Source organism: Balaenoptera physalus, assembly GCF_965194825.1.
Source record: "Balaenoptera physalus genome assembly, chromosome: 10".
NCBI classification, from domain to species: domain Eukaryota; kingdom Metazoa; phylum Chordata; class Mammalia; order Artiodactyla; family Balaenopteridae; genus Balaenoptera; species Balaenoptera physalus.
Window position 1 is genome coordinate 103,023,844 of NC_138889.1, and position 20,407 is coordinate 103,044,250.

The window sequence follows — 20,407 nt, forward strand, 5'->3', positions numbered from 1 at the left end:
ATAACATTATATTAGTTTCAGGTATGAGACATAACGATTCAATATTTGTATATATTGCAAAATGATCATCACAACAAGTCTAGTTAATATCTGTCACCACACATAGTTACAAATTTCTTTTTCTCATGATGAGAACTTTTAAGTTCCACTCTCTTAGTAACTTGTAAATGTACAGTTCAGTATTATTAACTATACTCACCATGCTGTACATTACATCCCTAGGACTTATTTATTTTTGTAACTGGAATTTTGTAGCTTTTGACCCCTCCCTTCACCCATTTTGCCTCCTCTCCCCCCGCCCCACCCACCTCTAATGTGGCTGCAGTCATTGGTGGATTGACTGGAATTGGTCTAGGGAGCCTCAACTTGACATCCAATTTGTGTTCTACAAGGTGTCATTCTAGCCCTGGTTTCTTCACATGTCAGTCTCGGGGCAGCAAGAGAGGATAGGCACCAAAGGGTAAGGGTAAAACCTCTGCCTGCAACAAAGCAAGTCACATATCCGTGGGTGACAGGGGTCACCTAAAAACATGGATACAGGATGATGGGGTCGACAGGGGGTGGGGCTCATAATTGTGACAGTGTACCACAGATGGTGTTAACTGAGCAGGTTTCTATCTAGTTGGACAACAGTTCTCAAAGAGGAGGACTACCATAGATGCTGCATTCATCCTGTCCTATTTTAGATATTTGTTAATGACTTAGACAAAGGAAATGAAATATGATCGCAATTTTGACCATGACACAAAATTATGATGAATAAAATAAATCCTGAAGATGACTTGTCAGTTTAGTCACTTGGCCAAAACTAATAAAAACACAATATATCAGTGTTAAATGAAAAGTCCTCCATGTATGTTAGTAAAATAAATTATGGTCAGGCAGCATTGAAAGCCATATGAAAACTATATTTGATACCATATTTATGAGACTAAAATGATCAAGATGAATTAATAGAAATAGAAATATAGTTCACAGGTAAAAGTAGCAGTTCCCCAGAACAAAATATTCCCAGTGTATTTTATTTCTGAAAATTCATAGAAGAATATGGAGCTAGAGAAAATCTAGAAGGTGACTTGTATGATGAGAGAGTTCAAATATAATCTCCTGGAAAATGGTACAGATGAACCGGTTTGCAGGGCAGAAATAGAATCACAGATGTAGAGAACAAATGTATGGACACCAAGGGGGGAAAGTGGTGGGAGCGGTGGGGGTGGGGGGATGAACTGGGAGATTGGGACTGACATGTATACACTAATATGTATAAAATAGATAACTAATAAGAACCTGCTGTATAAAAAAATAGATAAAATAAAATTCAAAAATTCAAAAAACAAAGTAATCTCCTGGAGGAAAAGTTGATGGAGTACTTGCTCTAGAGAAAAGAGGACTGAAAACTTATAGAAGATGCACAATCGGTCCTAATACATGTGAAGAACTGTCATGTAGAATAGAGCTCTTAGAGGGGAAAGACAGGATCAGTGGGAGGAAGTTGTTTGTAGATAGACTTTAGCTCAAGATAAGGTACAGTACTTTAATAACTGGAATTGTCCAGCGAGGAATGGAGTGTCTTACAAGTTAATGACCTCTCTCCTTGGAAGCTCAAGCAGAGTCTGGAACACTCTCTGAGAGAGAAGAGATCCTCGAGGAATCCAAATCCAATGATGCCCACTTTCTTCCTCTCCTATATTTTCACTTATTAAATTAAATAACATTCCCTCCATTATTACTATGCTTTTTATTACTGGGGTGCTCTTTAAACGTTATGAACAGAATCAAGAGTTTTCATTTTGGTTAACAAAACAGGAAATGTAAAAAAAATTCCTCCTTCCTTTGGCTAACTGCAAAGCCTCTTTTTTTTTTTTTTCCCATTCAGGGTCTGCTGGGCCAATATTTAGAACATAATGTTATGACCTTGGAAAGAATACATCTCTGCCACTTCAGAAATAAGGAAACTGAAACCTAGAGAGATGGAGAAACTTGCACGAGGTAACGTATATTCCTACTGGCAGAGCGAGCTTAGAACAAGGGGAGCGTCATTGTGTGAAGACAGCTTAGTCTTTAGATTTCCCAGTACTTGTGTTCTCATCCTGGATATGTCTTTTGTGAGCTATTTTAGTTTTCTTTTCTAAAAATGAAGACAATGACACTTATTATAGGCTGAGTGAGATAACCCACATAAAGTACCTAGTACGCAGTAGAGGTCCAATAAATAAATGCTGAAGCTCCTCCATCCATGCCCAGGACGTCATGTTGCCCTATGTGATAAAGCTTTATTTCAATTAGTAGTATTCATTTCCTCCGGTGCATTCATTATTCTTCTAGAATACTATGTCTCAGTTTGTTGAGGACAGTCCTGGCTCATGTATATCATCCCAGCATAATTATTAATCGCATCGCATTTCATTCTCAGAAGTGTCCTGATTTAAATAAGTCACAGAACCATCCTACCTAGAACTTGCTTAGTGCCCTCCTTACGGCATCTTTCAATTCCTTGTTCCTCATACTATAGATCAAGGGGTTTAAAATGGGAGTGATAAAAGTGTAGACCACAGACACCACCTGGTCCATCTCAGGAGAGTAGCTGGAACTGGGGGAAAAGTATATAAAGCTGGTGCAGCCATACTGCAGGAGGACCACTAAGATGTGAGAGGAGCAGGTGGAGAAGGCTCGGTGGTGCCCTTCTGCTGACTGGATCTGTAAAATGGCTACCACGATGAAGACGTAGGAGACGGAGATCACTGAGAGGGGGATGCTTAGGACGATGAAGCTGATGATATACAGAGCAGTTTGGTGAACGTGCGTGTCTGCACAAGCCAGGCGCATGACGGCAGGCATGTCACAGTAGAAGTGGTAGATTTCAGTGTTGTTGCAGAATGGGAGATGGAAGATTAAAATAGTCAGTGGTAGCGACAGCAGGAACCCCAGTACCAGGGATCCTACCATCAACTCCACACACAAGGGCCAGCTCATGATGAGGGTGTATCGTAGAGGGTAGCAGATTGCTATAAACCGGTCATAAGCCATGACTGCAAGCAGGACACAATCAACCCCACCCAAGAAGACAAAGAAAAACATTTGGGTGCCACATCCAGTAATAGAAACAGGAGTTTTGCCCATTGAAAGAAGGTTTGCCAAGGCCAGTGGGGCGATGGAAGATGTATAGAAGATCTCCAGAACTGCCAAGTTGGCCAGGAAAAAGTACATGGGGGTGTGGAGAGAGTGGTTGATCTTGACAATAACTGCAATGATGGCATTTCCACCAAGGCTGGTCAGGTACATCACCAGGAAGGCCACAAAAATCACCACCTGTACCTTTGGGTCAGCTGAGAATGGACGAAAGAAGAATTGTATCTTTGCAGTTTTATTTATTTCTTCCATGGGTACGGCATTGGACCTACGAAAAGGGAAGATGGCACAGTCTCTAGGTACCTCTCATTTAATACGATGCTTTCCCAGCGTTTCCATTCATGGGAGTACTTTGGCAATTATGTGCACACTTTCATTTTAAAGCAGATCATGGAACATAATAATTTGTACATTTGCCACCTTTACCCTCAAGTACTGAAGACTGAGAAATCCTCAGTGGTGGGGATTTGGATGATCTTTGCTTTAATTCCAGTGCCTAGCATAGTACCTGATAGAGAAAGTTTTCCAAGAAGTATTTGCTGAATGAATTAATGAAATAAGTCAATTTAAAGTTCAAAGTTACAAAATAGATAAAATAGGGTATCAATTCATTATGGGAAACTTGAAATGTGAAATTTTAGGAATGTATAAATAGCTGTGTGTGATAGTTTAAAGAAAATTGTTCTAGAGGTACATTATGATATTGCATCACAAGCTCTGTAATTTAGCTCAAAACCTAGAGACTTTATTGATTCATTTTGCTTCCTCTCCTTTATCCAATAAGTACCAGTATTTATTTGTCCCTAAATACTGATAGTTGGTCCTTCAAAATTTTCTCATATCAAAAAACAAACATTATATGATATTATTTGTATGTGGAATCTAAAACAAATAATAATACAAATGAACCTGTTTACAAAACAGAAACAGACTCACAGACTTAGAGAATGAACTTATGGTTACCGGGGGGAAGAGTGGGGAAGGAGGGATAAATTAGGAGTTTGGGATTGACACGTACAGACTGCTATATTTAAACTAGATAACCAACAAGGACCTACTGTATAACACAGGGAACACTGCTCAATATTCTGTAATAATCTAAATGGGAAAAGAATTTGAAAAAGAATAAATAGATGTATGTGTATAACTGAATCACTTTGCTGTACACCTGAAACTAACACAACATTGTTAATCAACTATGCTTCAATATAAAATAAAAATTTTTTAAAGTTCTCATATCTATTACTTTGGTCCCTTCCCACTGCCCTATCAGTTCTATCCATTGTTACCTTACATTTGGATTCTTGTGATCGCCTCCCATCTAATCTTCCATTTCCCTTCTTTTCTCTCTATAATACATCCTGCTCTCCATTATCATATTATTCATCTGCTTAAAAATTTTCAATGCCTTCCTATTTATTAAATGACAGCTTTCTCACTCCTCTGCTGATTATTCCAGTCTCTCCTGGATCAGACTTTTTTAGGCTAATCCCACTATGGCCCTCAGTTATCCCTGTTATATACCACATGGTCTACTCATTGGCTTCTTATCCATCATTCTCCTTTCTGCTTCATATAATTCTATTTTCCTTCTAGCTAGAAGTCTTCTCTCTTTTGTCTGATTCAAATCCTGCCCACTTTTAAAATTCTAGGTTATGTTCTTCTTTTGCAAAGTCTTTCTAGGCCACTCCAGTTTAAATCTCTCTCTCCTTTCTCTGAAATTCTGTGTCACTCATAATGTTATGATTTTAGAGCTAACATACTGTCTTTACTGTATCTGTATGTTCTGTCCCAAATTATATTCTAGGTTCCTGGAGGACGAGGGCTCTGTCTTATGACAAATTATCATTTATTCCATGCTAAGTGTTAGGCAAAGTGAAAGTACTGAAATGCGTTAGCTTACTTCATCCATTAAACCAATTTAGTAGGCATGTACTATTATCATCCCCATTCTACAGATGAAGACATACAGGATTTAAAAAAGTTAAAAAGTGCTTTGAAGTCACATAAGTTGGAAATGGGAGAGCTGGGATTTGAAAGTTTGTCTATACAGCTTTTGTCCTTAATCTTTGTTTACACGACACTGCCTCCCCCTATACTTTATATCTCCTAAGTGGCTTTGTTATTTGATAGGTTATAGTTCAGCCATGGGTAGAACTCTGGATGGTCTATTGGGAAAAGAGCACCTAAGATCTGAGACCAAAAATGTTTGATTACAGTATTTCCAGGCAAGAGAAGCATAATTATAATTTAGACTGTGGTTTATCTAGTAAATACTGCCCTTGCCAATGCAACAAAAACAATCTCCCTTCTTTCTCTCGTAAGGAGCAGAGGGGAAGTGTTTGGTTAAAAACGATGGGGACTTCCCTGGTGGCGCAGTGGTTAAGAATCTGCCTGCCAATGCAGGGGACACTGGTTCAAGCCTTGGTCCAGGAAGATCCCACGTGCCGAGGAGCAACTAAGCCCATGTGCCACAACTACCGAGCCTGTGCTCTAGAGCCCGAGAGCCACAACTACTGTAGCTGGTGCGCCTAGAGCCCCATGCTCCACAACAAGAGAAGCCACCGCAGTGAGAAGCCCGTGCACCGCAACGAAGTGTAGCCCCCGCTCGCCACAACTAGAGAAAGCCTGTGCGCAGCAACGAAGACCCAACACAGCCAAAAATAAATAAATGGATAAATTTATTTAAAAAGAAAGTTTCTCACTCATTGTGGTCTCTTCATTGTGACAAGATAAAGCTGTAAGTTATGTTTTATGTGGAAGCTATCTATCTCAACTTTAGATTATATGAAGTGCTTTTGTTATTGCAAAGAAGAAACCAACTAGACATATGTTTCAAAAGATGGTCTGGAACATATTTGTTTTAAATGATGCCAAAATATTGAACCAAATGTCGGGCATCATGCAAACAAATAACTGAGTGCTTTGCTTACTTCATTCTTTATGTAAATCTGGAGGGATGGTAGTGGTTATTTGAATCCATGTTGTGCTTCCTAGACTAGAATGTATATATTCTAGAATCTAGAAGGTGCAGAGCTGTGTCCAGAACAAAGTGAAGTCCTAGGATCAACATAGCGCAGCTTTTTTAAAAAGTCAATTTTAATGTGAAAATTTTTGGATATAAAAAAATTAAAACGTGCAGATAGTATGCATAGAAAAAAGATCTGCATGAATTTTGGGAGATAAAAACATAAGATTTCCAAGAGATTTCTTGGTGGCTGATCACCAAGTCCTTAGGAATGTAAATTGTCTCTCATGCTAATTAGATTACCTAAGTAGAAAAGATCTAAAAGTACAGATTTAGACCCTAGATTGGCTATTATTCAGTGGAAAATATAATTCCCCAAACTTCCCAAATATAAAATCTTGACTTGGAACACCCCCTCCTTTATTATTCCAAAGAACACAACTAAAGAGTAGTCAACACTTTCTAAGATCGGTATGCCTAGAGAGAACTCCCAGGGGATAACTAGTCTTTGGAAAGATGGTTTATCATCTCTTGAGACTGTTTACAATCATGCGACCAAGAACAAAGCGTCATGAGTTCTTCGTCCTTCACGTTAACCCTGTACAAGTTGACTAGTGGCCATGAAAGATCACATACCCACAGAATCGGAGCTCTGCCAGGTTATATGATCCATCTCGTCCAAAGAGAATGCCTGACTTGTTCAAGGTTGCCCCAGTAGGTCATTTTTTAATTCATCATTTAAATATACACGGTACTGTAGAGGATGCAAAGATGATTGAGATGCCGTCTATTTCATGGAGTCATAGAGACAAGACTGTCAGCCAGATTTTCCCTTATTCTTGTTCTGTTTGCAACACCTTCCACCCACTCTTGTCAGTTTCTCTCAATTTAAATTGTACACAACATTTAATAACAAGGGGAAAAAGGTAGTGAAAAGGTGATCTTTTAACTAAGTCAGTAAACTGTCTCTTTGATTATACAACCAGATTTTAGGAGAATGCATTCATTAAAAAAAGCATACAAATGTGGGGGAATTGTTCTTCTTAATGGCTGAGTAGTGTTCCATTGTATATATGTACCACATCTTTTTTATCCATTCATCTATTGATGGACACCTAGGTTGTTTCCATGTCTTGGCTATTGTGAATAGTGCTGCTATGAACATGGGGGTGCATGTATCTTTTTGAATTATAGTTTTGTCCAGGTATATGCCCAGGAGTGGGGTTGCTGGATCATTCCCTTTACTGTTAATAGGTTGAGTCATACAGAATTTGCTTCTGAAAGTCAATAATGGTAGCATATAGGCAATCGTACATAATACTTTTCAACATAATACTTTTACAAGCATAGTTTGAGTATATCAAATGACATATTCAGACACTCAACAAAAGTTATTATTCTCCTACTGCGTAACAATAGGTAACATTTATTGGGTACTGTGCACCATGCTAATCATTTTACAGGCATCCTTTCACTTAAGGGGTCCTTCAGTCCTATGCAACATGTACCTTTATTGTCCGTAGTTTTTTCAGATGAAGAAACTCAGGCTTAAAGGTTTAACCAACTTGCCCAGCTAGTAAATGGCAAAGTAACACAATTCCTAGGTCAGTCAGAAGCAAGTCTAAGCTTCTATCACAAAAATAAATTGTACCTCACTGAACAATGCACTGCGTGTAAGGCTGACTGATAGGTGTCCTAGAAAGACAAATCCTTTCATTCTAATTGTCCTTTATCTACAAACTATTTCACTGTAAAGTGACATGCCACAAGCCTTTCTCAGATCCTTACAAAGTCAGTGCTCAGTGCCCTGATTTGTAATCTGTCTCTCTTTCCTTTTTGCTCCTTCTTTTCATCCTCTCTCACCAACTACTCATTTAATCAATATTTATTTTAATAAATCTTTTAAAAATATTTATTAAGACCCCTCTCTATGTAAGGTATAGCTCTAGAGAAGAGGGAAAAGTGTAGAGAATGAGAGGGGGTGTCAATACACAAAGAGGCCAAAACTGAATGAGAGATATAGTAGTAAAAAGAATACAAGTCAAATTCAGCTAAGGGCTGTTGTAAAAGGACAATGTGTTAGGAAAGTGCAGGTGTATCTCTCTTTTCCAAAAATGCTTTTTGAAAAATTGCATGTAATTAGAATTATTTTTTAATGCATACAGGGGATTCTTTTTTTTTTTTTTAACAGGAGAAAATCAAATTTCATTTTGTATGTACCGGAACATATGGGGGATTCTTAATGAGAAGAAACCTTCTAGCCATTCCTTTTATAACAGAAGTAGATATTTTCTAATTCTTCAGCTTCTATTGACATTTGGGATGACAGATATATTTTTAAACTGGAGAAACCTTGAAAGTACTGACATTATATTTCAAGGCCAGTTAATTTCGGACTCAATCTAATCTAGAGCATGATCCCTTGACTATTTTGGACAGAGCCTCCTTCTTGCCATTAATCATTTTGAAGAACATGGATTTCACAGTATGCATGCTTGAATTCTCCTTAAACTGTCTAGTATAGGACACGGGTTCTGAGTCAAAACTGAACTTTGACTCTTTCTGGGAAAAGCTCCACTCCATATTTAGTTTCTGTTCCTTGGCCAATGTCCACAGCAAGCCTTGTCCTGGTTACAAGCTAGGGATTTTCCTAATCTTCTAAAATCTGGAGTCTGGAAGGAGATTCTTACCTTTGAATGTACTCCTGTGGACTGTAAGCCATTGCAGATTTACATGAATCCTTTGCTAAATGCTGAGGGCCCCAGTGGTCCTCAGAAGATCTGTGGGCTGGCATGCTTACCACTTCTAGATTCACGTATCTCACTGATTCAGGGCACTATGTTAAAGCTCTTCTCAAACTAGATCTGATTCCTGTCTGATCAATTCTGGGACTGAGAGTATGGTCCATCCTGCCTCTTCTTTGTATAAGGTAACATCTGGCTATACTTATATCTCTGTAGCCTGGAACTTCCCTTTGAAGTTCCCTTGATATTTGGACTTGAAATTATCATCAAATATGACATTCATAATAACTAAGCTGGCTAAAGTGACGCTCTTGGTCCCCTGAGATGACTTGGGAAGGTCTGCTTGGGAAGCATAAAACAACAAGATTAAATTCAGGGTTCCTAAGAGTTAAAATTGCATCAGGATTATTCCATTGGTACAGCTTCCCTAAGGATTATTTTTTAGTCACTTGTTGATGAACTCAGTGATGAGGTCAGTTGGGGAAAAGAAAAATTACTATTTTCACTTGATTTACCTTGAAATAATATTCAAAAAAGAAAGTTTCCACATGTGGCATTATTCATTGTTTTTGTTTCTTTTCCATATGCTGCAATATCCCCTTTTCTCTTTGCTTCTGGGAAATTAATTCCTCTTGCCTTTACTCTCATATCTCTGATATTCCTTCTTAGTCTACATTATTCATTGTTTTTTTGTTCTTTTCCATATTCTGCAATATCCCCTTTTCTCTTTGCTTCTGGGAAATTAATTCCTCTTGACTTTACTCTCATATCTCTGATATTCCTTCTTAGTCTACATTATTCATTGTTTTTTTTGTTCTTTTCCATATTCTGCAATATCCCCTTTTCTCTTTGCTTCTGGGAAATTAATTCCTCTTGACTTTACTCTCATATCTCTGATATTCCTTCTTAGTCTACTTTGCTAGCTTCTATACTTGCCCTAACTCCCACTCAGGCTGGATCTTGGCCCCAGGCCCTCTTTTCTATTTACATTTTTTTGGTAGGTAATCCAGTTTAGTTGTTTGTCTTTAAATACAAAAACAGGCTGATAACTCTCAGATATGTTATTTGCAGCCTAACTTTGTCCCTGAACTCCAGACTAGTATATCCACTGTCTAGCTGACATCACTATTTGGATCCTGGTAAGTATCTCACATTTAACATATCAAAACCAGAACTTTTCACCCACCATCTACTTGGGTGTTCTGTATTGAACCATTCAAATCCTGACGGTAGTCTCTCAATTTACTTGACATTTGGGACTTTCTTGGTGGTGCAGTGGTTAAAAATCTGCCTGCCAATGCAGGGACACAGGTTTGATCCCTGCTCGGGGAAGATCCCACATGCTGCAGAACAACTAAGCCCGTGTACCACAATTACTGAAGCCCACGTGCCCTAGAGCTCGTGCTCTGCAACAAGAGAAGCCATTGCAATGAGAAGCCTGTGCACCACAATGAAGAGTAGCCCCTGCTCGCTGCAAAAACGAAGACCCAACGCAGCCCAAAAAAAATTTTACTTGACATTGATGAAACTAATGCTTCGTTCAATTTCATGTAAAGCACCTGAAGAGATGGTTTTCTTTCAGTGTCTCTTGGAGAAATGGGGACCATCTAGAGCTTCTTTTTTTATTAAAAAAAAAAAAATTTTTTTAAGGTTTTTCATGAAATCATAGAACTAGAAGGGATTTTAGAGGTCATGTAGTAGGTGACCATATCTTGGATCTCCATATCGCAAAGGGCCTTCAAGATTATTAATGGAGTTTTCAAGGTAATTTTAATATTTCAAAAGCCCTAGCATATGTCATACATTTTCTTGGGATACATCTATACATGTATTGTTATTATTATTACTACTAATCTTTGTTTTTTGTTTGTTTAAAAGATAGAGCTAGGCAGATAGTAATTTTCAAAACTTGGGGGTTGGAGGCAATACATAAGAACGGTTAAAAGAGTAGGTCTAATTCAGACAGACTTGGATGCAAACCTTGGCTCAGCCACTGACTATATGTGTGCCCTTGGGTACATTAATTACATTTTCTAAGCCTTGGTTACCTTATCTGTAAAGTGGCAATGATAGTACTGTTCCCCTCTCAGAGAAGTTGTGGAGATTGAATGAGATAATGCACATGCAGTGTTCATTATGTTACATAACACTTCATTAGCTTTAAAAGGATTATTGTGGGGTTTATGGAGAAAACACTGTAAAATTCATATGGTGCAGAGAATGTTAAGAGCTACCAATTATTCAGCCTTCCTTCCAATACAGATACTTATGCTCAATATTTTATTTTTCAGCTTTGTTGAGGTATAATTGACAAATAAAATTTGTATGTATTTAAGGTGTACAATGTGACATTTTGTTATACATTGTGAAATGATTACCACGATCAAGCTAATTAGTATAACTTTCATCTCATATAGTTGTTTTTTTGTGTGTGTTGAGAACACAATATCTACTCGCTTAGAAAATTTCAAGTATACAATGCATTATTGTTAAATTTAGTCACCATGTTGTACATTAGGTCTCTGGAATTTATTCATCTTATAACTGAAAGCTTATACCCTTTGGCCAACATCTCCCTATTCCCCCTACTCCCTGACCCTTGGTAGCCACACTTCTACTCTCTGTTTCTATGAGTTCAACTATTTTTTAGATTCCACATATAAGTGATATCACCACTTGTTTTTCTGTGTCTAGCTTATTTCACTTAGCATAATCTCCTCCAGGTTCATGCTTGCTGTCACAAATGGCAGGATTTCATTCTTTATTAGCCTGACTAATGTATATATGTTCCATTGGTCAATGTGTCTGTTTTTGTGCCAGTACCATACTATTTTAATCTCTACACCTTTGTATTATAATTAAAAATCAGGAAGATTAACCAAGATGGTGGAGTAGAAGGACATGCTCTCATTCCCTCTTGCGAGAGCACCAGAATCACAACTGACTGCTGGACAATCATCGACAGGAAGACACTGGACTTCACCAAGGAGGATACCCCACGTCCAAGGACAGAGGAGAAGTCACAGTGAGACGGTAGGGCGGGCACAATCAGAGTAAAATCAAATCCCATAACTGCTGGGTGGATGACTCACAGACTGGCGAACACATACTACAGAAGTCCACCCACTGGAGTGAAGGTTCTGAGCCCCACGTCAGGCTTCCCAACCTGGGGGTCCAGCAACGGGAGGAGGAATTCATAGAGAATCAGACTTTGAAGCCTAGTGGGAATTGACTGCAGGACTTCGACAGGACTGGGGGAAACAGAGACCCCACTCTTGGAGGGCGCACACGGAATAGTGTGCGCATCGGGAGCCGGGGGAAGGGGCAGTGACCCCAGGGGAGACTGAACCAGACCTACCTGCTAGTGTTGGAGGGTCTCCTGCAGAGACGGGGGCTGGCACTGTTTCACCGTGGGGACAAGGACACTGGCAGCGGAGGTTCTGGGAAGTACTCCTTGGCCTGAGCCCTCCCAGAGTCTGCCATTAGCCCCACCAAAGAGCCCAGGTAGGCTCCAGTGTTGGGTTGCCTCAGGCAAAACAACCAACAGGGAGGTAACCCAGCCCCACCCATCAACAGTCAATAGGATTAAAGTTTTACGGAGCTCTGACCACCACAGCAACAGTCAGCTCTACCCACCACCAGAGCCTCCCATCAAGCCTCTTAGATAGCCTCAACCACCAGAGGGCAGACAGCAGAAGCAAGAAAAACTACAATCTTTCAGCCTGTGGAACAAAAACCACATTTACGAAAAGATAGACAAGATGAAAAGGCAGAAGGCTATATACCAGATGAAGGAATAAGAAAAAACCCCAGAAAAACAACTAAAGGAAGTGGAGATAGGCAACCTTCCAGAAAAAGAATTCAGAATAATGATAGTGAAGACGATCCAGGACCTCGGAATAAGAATGGAGGCAAAGATTGAGAAGATGCAAGAAATGATTAACAAAGACCTAGAAGAATTAAAGAACAAACAAACAGAGATGACCAATACAATAAATGAAATGAAAACTACACTAGAAGGAATCAATAGCAGAATAACTGAGGCAGAAGAACGGATAAGTGACCTGGAAGACAGAATGGTGGAATTCACTGCTGCAGAACAGACTAAAGAAAAAAGAATGAAAAGAAATGAAGACAGCCTAAGAGACCTCTGGGACAACATTAAACGCAACAACATTTGCATTATAGGGGTCCCAGAAGGAGAAGAGAGAGAGAAAGGACCAGAGAAGATATTTGAAGAGATTAAGTCGAAAACTTCCCTAACATGGGAAAGGAAATAGCCACCCAAGTCCAGGAAGCACAGAGAGTCCCATACAGGATAAACCCAAGGAGAAACACGCCGAGACACATAGTAATCAAATTGGCAAAAGTTAAAGACAAAGAAAAATTATGGAAAGCAGCAAGGGAAAAATGACAAATAACATACAAGGGAACGCCCATAAGGTTAACAGCTGACTTCTCAGCAGAAACTCTACAAGCCAGAAGGGAGTGGCATGATATACTTAAAGTGATGAAAGGGAAGAACCTACCCAGCAAGGATCTCATTCACATTCGATGGGGAAATCAAAAGCTTTACAGACAAGCAAAAGCTAAGAGAATTCAGCACCACCAAACCAGCTTTACAACAAATGCTAAAGGAACTTCTCTAAGTGGGAAACACAAGAGAAGAAAAGGACCTACAAAAACAAACCCAAAACAATTAAGAAAATGGTCATAGGAACATACATATCGATAATTACCTTAAACATGGATGCATTAAATGCTCCAACCAAAAGACACAGGCTTGCTGAATGGATACAAAAACAAGACCCATATTATATGCTATCTACAAGAGACCCACTTTAGACCTAGGGACACATACAGACTGAAAGTGAGGGGATGGAAAAAGATATTCCATGCAAATGGAAATCAAAAGAAAGCTGGAGTAGCTATACTCATATCAGATAAAATAGACTTTAAAATAAAGAATGTTACAAGAGACAAGGAAGGACACTACATAATGATCAAGGGATCAATCCAAGAAGAAGATATAACAATTATAAATATATATGCACCCAACATAGGAGCACCTCAATACATAAGGCAAACGCTAACAGCTATAAAAGAGGAAATCGACAGTAACACAGTAATAGTGGGGGACTTTAACACCTCACTTACACCAATGGACCGATCATCCAAACTGAAAATAAATAAGGAAACAGAAGCTTTAAATGACACAATAGACCAGATAGATTTAATAGATATTTATAGGACATTCCATCCAAAAAAGGCAGATTACACGTTCTTCTCAACTGCGCACGGAACATTCTCCAGGATAGATCACATCTTGGGTCACAAATCAAGCCTCAGTAAATTTAAGAAAATTGAAATCATATCAAGCATCTTTTCTGACCACAACACTATGAGATTAGAAATGAATTACAGGGAAAAAAACGTAAAAAACACAAACACATGGAGGCTAAACAATCCGTTTCTAAATAACCAAGAGATCACTGAAGAAATCAAAGAGGAAATCAAAAAATACCTAGAGACAAATGACAATGAAAACACGACGAGCCAAAACCTATGGGATGCAGCAAAAGCAGTTCTAAGACGGAAGTTTATAGCTATACAAGCCTACCTAAAGAAACAAGAAAAATCTCAAGTAAACAATCTAACCTTACACCTAAAGAAACTAGAGGAAGAAGAACAAACAAAACCCAAAGTTAGCAGAAGGAAAGAAATCATAAAGATCAGAGCAGAAGTAAATGAAATAGAAACAAAGAAAACAATAGCAAAGATCAATAAAACTAAAAGCTGGTTCTTTGAAAAGATAAACAAAATTGATAAGCCATTAGCCAGACTCATCAAGAAAAAGAGAGAGAGGACTCAAATCAATAAAATCAGAAATGAAAAAGGAGAAGTTACAACAGACACTGCAGAAATACAAAGCATCCTAAGAGACTACTGCAAGCAACTCTATGCCAATAAAATGGACAACCTGGAAGAAATGGACAAATTCTTAGAAAGGTATAACCTTCCAAGACTGAACCAGGAAGAAACAGAAAATATGAACAGACCAATCACAAGTAATGAAATTGAAACTGTGATTAAAAATCTTCCAACAAACAAAAGTCCAGGACCAGATGGCTTCACAGGTGAATTCTATCAAACATTTAGAGAAGAGCTAACACCTATCCTTCTCAAACTCTTCCAAAAAATTGCAGAGGAAGGAACACTCCCAAACTCATTCTATGAGGCCACCATCACCCTGATACCAAAACCAGACAAAGACACTACAAAAAAAGAAAATTACAGACCAATATCACTGATGAATATAGATGCAAAAATCCTCAACAAAATACTAGCAAACAGAATCCAACAACACATTAAAAGGATCATACACCACAATCAAGTGGGATTTATCCCAGGGATGCAAGGATTCTTCAATATATGCAAATCAATCAATGTGATACACCATATTAACAAATTGAAGAATAAAAACCATATGATTCATCTCAATAGATGCAGAAAAAGCTTGTGACAAAATTCAACACCAATTTATGATAAAAACTCTCCAGAAAGTGGGAATAGAGGGAACCTACCTCAACATAATAAAGGCCATATATGACAAACCCACAGCCAACATCATTCTCAAAGGTGAAAAACTGAAAGCATTTCCTCTAAGATCAGGAACGAGACAAGGATGTCCACTCTCACCACTATTATTCAACATAGTTCTGGAAGTCTTAGCCACGGCAGTCAGAGAAGAAAAAGAAATAAAAGGAATACAAATTGGAAAAGAAGAAGTAAAACTGTCACTGTTTGCAGAGGACATGATACTATACATAGAGAATCCTAAAACTGCCACCAGAAAACTGCTAGAGCTAATTAATGAATTTGGTAAAGTTGCAGGATACAAAATTAAAGCACAGAAATCTCTTGCTTTCCTATACACTAATGATGAAAAATCTGAAAGAGAAATTATGGAAACACTCCCATTTACCATTGCAAAAAAAGAATAAAATACCTAGGAATAAACCTACCTAGGGAGACAAAAGACCTGTATGCAGAAAACTCTAAGACAATGAAAGAAATTAAAGATGATACCAACAGATGGAGAGATATACCATGTTCTTGGATTGGAAGAATCAACATTGTGAAAATGACTATACTACCCAGAGCAATCTACAGATTCAATGCCATCCCTATCAAATTACCAATGGCATTTTTTACGGAACTAGAACAAATCATCTTAAAATTTGTATGGAGACACAAAAGACCCCGAAGAGCCAAAGCAGTCTTGAGGGAAAAAAACGGAGCTGGAGGAATCAGACTCCCTGATTTCAGACTATACTACAAAGCTACAGTAATCAAGACAATATGGTACTGGCACAAAAACAGAAACATAGATCAATGGAACAAGATAGAAAGCCCAGAGATAAACCCACACACCTATGGTCAACTAATCTATGACAAAGGAGGCAAAGATATACAATGGAGAAAAGACAGTGTCTTCAATAAGTGGTGCTGGGAAAACTGGACAGCTACATGCAAAAGAATGAAATTAGAATACTCCCTAACACCATACACAAAAATAAATTCAAAATGGATTAGAGACCTAAATGTAAGACTGGACACTATAAAACTCTTAGAGGAAAACATAGTAAGAACACTCTTTGACATAAATCACAGCAAGATCTTTTTTGATCCACCTCCTAGAGGAATGGAAATAAAAACAAAAATAAACAAATGGGACCTAATGAAACTTCAAAGCTTTTGCACAGCAAAGGAAACCATAAACAAGACAAAAAGACAACTCTCAGAATGTGAGAAAATATTTGCAAACGAATCAACGGACAAAGGATTAATCTCCAAAATATATAAACAGCTCATTCAGCTTAATATTAAAGAAACAAACAACCCAATCCAAAAATGGGCAGAAGACCTAAATAGACATTTCTCCAAAGAAGACATACAGACGGCCAAGAAGCACATGAAAAGCTGCTCAACATCACTAATTATTAGAGAAATGCAAATCAAAACTACAATGAGGTATCACCTCACACCAGTTAGAATGGGCATCATCAGAAAATCTACAAAGAACAAATGCTGGAGAGGGTGTGGAGAAAAGGGAACCCTCTTGCACTGTTGGTGGGAATGTAAATTGATACAGTCACTATGGAGAACAATATGGAGGTTCCTTAAAAAACTAAAAATAGAATTACCATATGACCCCGCAATCCCACTACTGGGCATATACCCAGAGAAAACTGTAATTCAAAAAGACACATGCACCCCAGTGTTCATTGCAGCACTATTTACAATAGCCAGGTCATGGGAGCAACCTAAATGTCCATCGACAGATGAATGGATAAAGAAGAGGTGGTACATATATACAATGGAATATTACTCAGCCATAAAAAGGAACGAAATTGAGTTATTTGTTGAGACGTGGATGGATCTAGAGACTGTCATACAGAGTGAAGTAAGTCAGAAAGAGAAAAACAAATATCGTATATTAACGCATATATGTGGAACCTAGAAAAATGGTACAGATGAACCGGGTTGCCGGGCAGAAGTTGAGACACAGATGTAGAGAACAAACGTATGGACACCAAGGGGGGAAAGCTGCGGTGGGGTGGGGATGGTGGTGTGCTGAATTGGGCGATTGGGATTGACATGTATAAAGTGATGTGTATAAAACTGATGACTGATTAAAAAAAAATCAGGAAGTGTGATATCTCCAGCTTTGTTCTTATTTTTTTTTACAAGATATGACCATTTAAATTTATTAAAGTTAATTTATATGGAAGGGTTGTCCAGACTTTGGAAAGTATATTAATTGAGAATTAAATTAAGATGTTCTTGTTAGTTTATCTTAGTTATCTTTTCTTCACATCTAGTATTTTTTTTTCACACACACACACTGTATTTTATTTTTACAAGAGATAAATAGACTGACACCAAGCATTGTACGTGGATGACCACAACAAAAGCAACAATGATTGCAATTACCAAACATGAAACACACTCATACTATGTCATAATATTGACATTCAGTCCAGTAATCCTCCACTGTAACAGCTCCTTTACTTTGCAGTGAAAATTGATTTGTATATTCTTTGCCTCTGAGTCCTTGTGGGATTTTTTTTTTAATTCAAACAGAAAGTCACAAAAATTATACTCATCCTCATCAGTTCACTCAGTCCCATGTAATTAATTTTTTTTTCATCTTGATCTTTTGTTAGCACTTCTATGAGTTCATCAGTTTTTCATTAGAGTTCTGAAAATGCTTATTCATTCAGTTCAGCAGTACAGTCAGTTACTAGCTTTGTTCTTATTGTTCAAGATTGCTTTTGCTCTGGGATCTTTTGTGGTTCCTTCTATTTGAGTTCTAGGATTGTTTTTTCTACTTCTGTGAAAAATGCCATTGGAATCTTGATAGGAATTGCATGCATCTATAGATAATTTTGAGTAGCACAGACATTTTGAAAATATTAATTCTTCCAGTTTATGAACATGGGTTATCATTTCATTTATTTGTGTCATAGTTAATTTCTTTCATCAATGTTTTATAGTTTTCAGTGTATGGGTCTTTTACCTCCTCATTAAGGTTTTCATCACTACTTCTGGATTCTTTTCTTAGTGAAGGCCTTTTAATGCACTGAATTCATACACTGTATTATTTAATGACTATAGAACAGTTAGATATTTTTATTCCCTATATGTTGTGTGATCTGCTTCTTTCTTTTAGATACAGAAACAATACTACTAGAAATAGCTTTATATGAATACCTTTTTCATCCCTTTGACTTGCTTCTTTAGAATTAATTCCCTGCAGTAGGAATATTGTGTCTAATTTTTTTTAAAAGATTCCCAACTAGGAGATGATGTACTGTCTCCTATAGATAGAATATAGCAAATCTTTATTCTTCCCCAAGTCCATATACACAAAGCTGAAACCTGCAAAGGAGACAAATATGAGGACATGTTCATGGCAAGCCAACACGGAGTAGTGGTTAAGTGTGTACAATCTGCAGTATTTGGCCAGGGTTGGAGTCTATGCTTTGGTTTTTCTCATCTGTAAAATAAGGACAATAATGGCTCCTACCTCATAAGTTTATTTTGAGGAGCAAATGAGTTAATTGGCATAAAGTGCTTGGAATAGTCCCTGACACCCAATAAATGTCAGTCATTATTATTTGTAATGCAGTGGACATTAAGAGGCACTCAATACCTGTTAGCTGGCATTTTAGTTTTATTTTGTTTTACAGTTTTCCCTGCTGTGACTCAGGATACTTGGCTTTGTCAAGTTGGCTTCATTATTTTAAAAAAATTGAGTGGCATTTACTATATGCAAATTATGTGTGAGTATGTGCGTTAAGGCAAACGAAATATAGAAGCTGCCCTCAAAGATGCTAATAGTGTATTGTGCAGCCAGGGAGACAGGCATATACACAGATAACTCAAGAGTGAACAGGGTAGAGTGAAAGGAATGTGTTGACCATGTACCAAGTGTGAAAGAGCCAGTTTCAAGCTTCCAAATCAGCACTTTCCTTTGAGGTGCTTGGTGCTTCTGGCCATGATGGCTTTGGTTCAGATGTTTCCACAGAATAGCTGATGCACAGGGATTGTTCTGCAGTAAGCATTCCGGGAAAGCAGCCTGGCTAGAAAAACAAACTTCCTCCAATTCCGTTCCAGGGGTGATTGATGATAAGTTACCTGAATGAAGGATGAACTGTGCATTCATGGAATGACACTTTTCTTATCGAAAATATAGTGATCAGTTGTGGTTAGACAAACTCTTTTCTTAATTTCTGTATAAATTGTTTACTTTGCTTTAAAAATTTGCAAAATATTGTACTCCACAGTTTGAGGACAACACTGCTTGTTTCTCCTTTTATCATGTTATAAGTTTGCAATTAATTAAAATGATAAGAGTATTGATGTTTATTAAAGAATATTAGAAAATATAGAACAGGAAAAACACTTTTCAGCCTCATCACTCAGAGTACATTTTTTCTACAGTGTGGTGATCCTAATTTTTTAAATCTCATTTTCTGTTTAGTATTATATCACAGATATCTTCATGTTATTACATTGTCTTTATAAATATAGCTTTAAACAATTGCATAGTATTTCATCAACTGAATCTAGCATTCCGTATTAAGTTGTCTTCATTATTCCCTATTAAAATTATGCTATGATTTTTACCTTGTATATAAAGGTTTTTGTTGTTGTCATTGTCATTCTAATTTCAGATTAATTTCTAATTTTAGACTCCCGAAGTGTGATAACTAAACTCAAATGCTAATTTTTTATTTGGCAAATTTCAAATCTACACAAATTAAGAGGATAGTACTATGAATACTTAGGTATGCATTACTCACCTTGGAAAACTGTCAGTATTTTGACAAAATATAAGCATTTAAAAATATTATTATTTTCCTAAAGTGTTGAACCTCTCACCTCTCCACCAGTGAGCTTGGTAATGCTCACTTGTCCACAACTTTGCCAGTGCTGGGGATCATTGTTAACAACTAAACCAAAAGAAAACACAATGGTAAAACTTGGTTCACTTGTT

The 20,407-nt window shown here is 37.7% G+C and overlaps 1 protein-coding gene across 1 annotated transcript; it reads right to left on the reverse strand.

Annotated features, from left to right (window-relative positions):
* Nucleotides 1-1,987: 1,987 nt before the first annotated feature.
* OR10V1 (olfactory receptor family 10 subfamily V member 1) lies at nucleotides 1,988-9,496 on the reverse strand. Its single transcript, XM_082476121.1, has 2 exons — nucleotides 8,788-9,496; nucleotides 1,988-3,397 (listed from the first exon to the last, which is right to left on the reverse strand). Exons 1-2 carry the CDS (start codon nucleotides 8,889-8,891, stop codon nucleotides 2,452-2,454), a joined length of 1,050 nt encoding a protein of 349 aa, XP_082332247.1. The 5' UTR covers nucleotides 8,892-9,496; the 3' UTR covers nucleotides 1,988-2,451.
* Nucleotides 9,497-20,407: the final 10,911 nt, after the last annotated feature.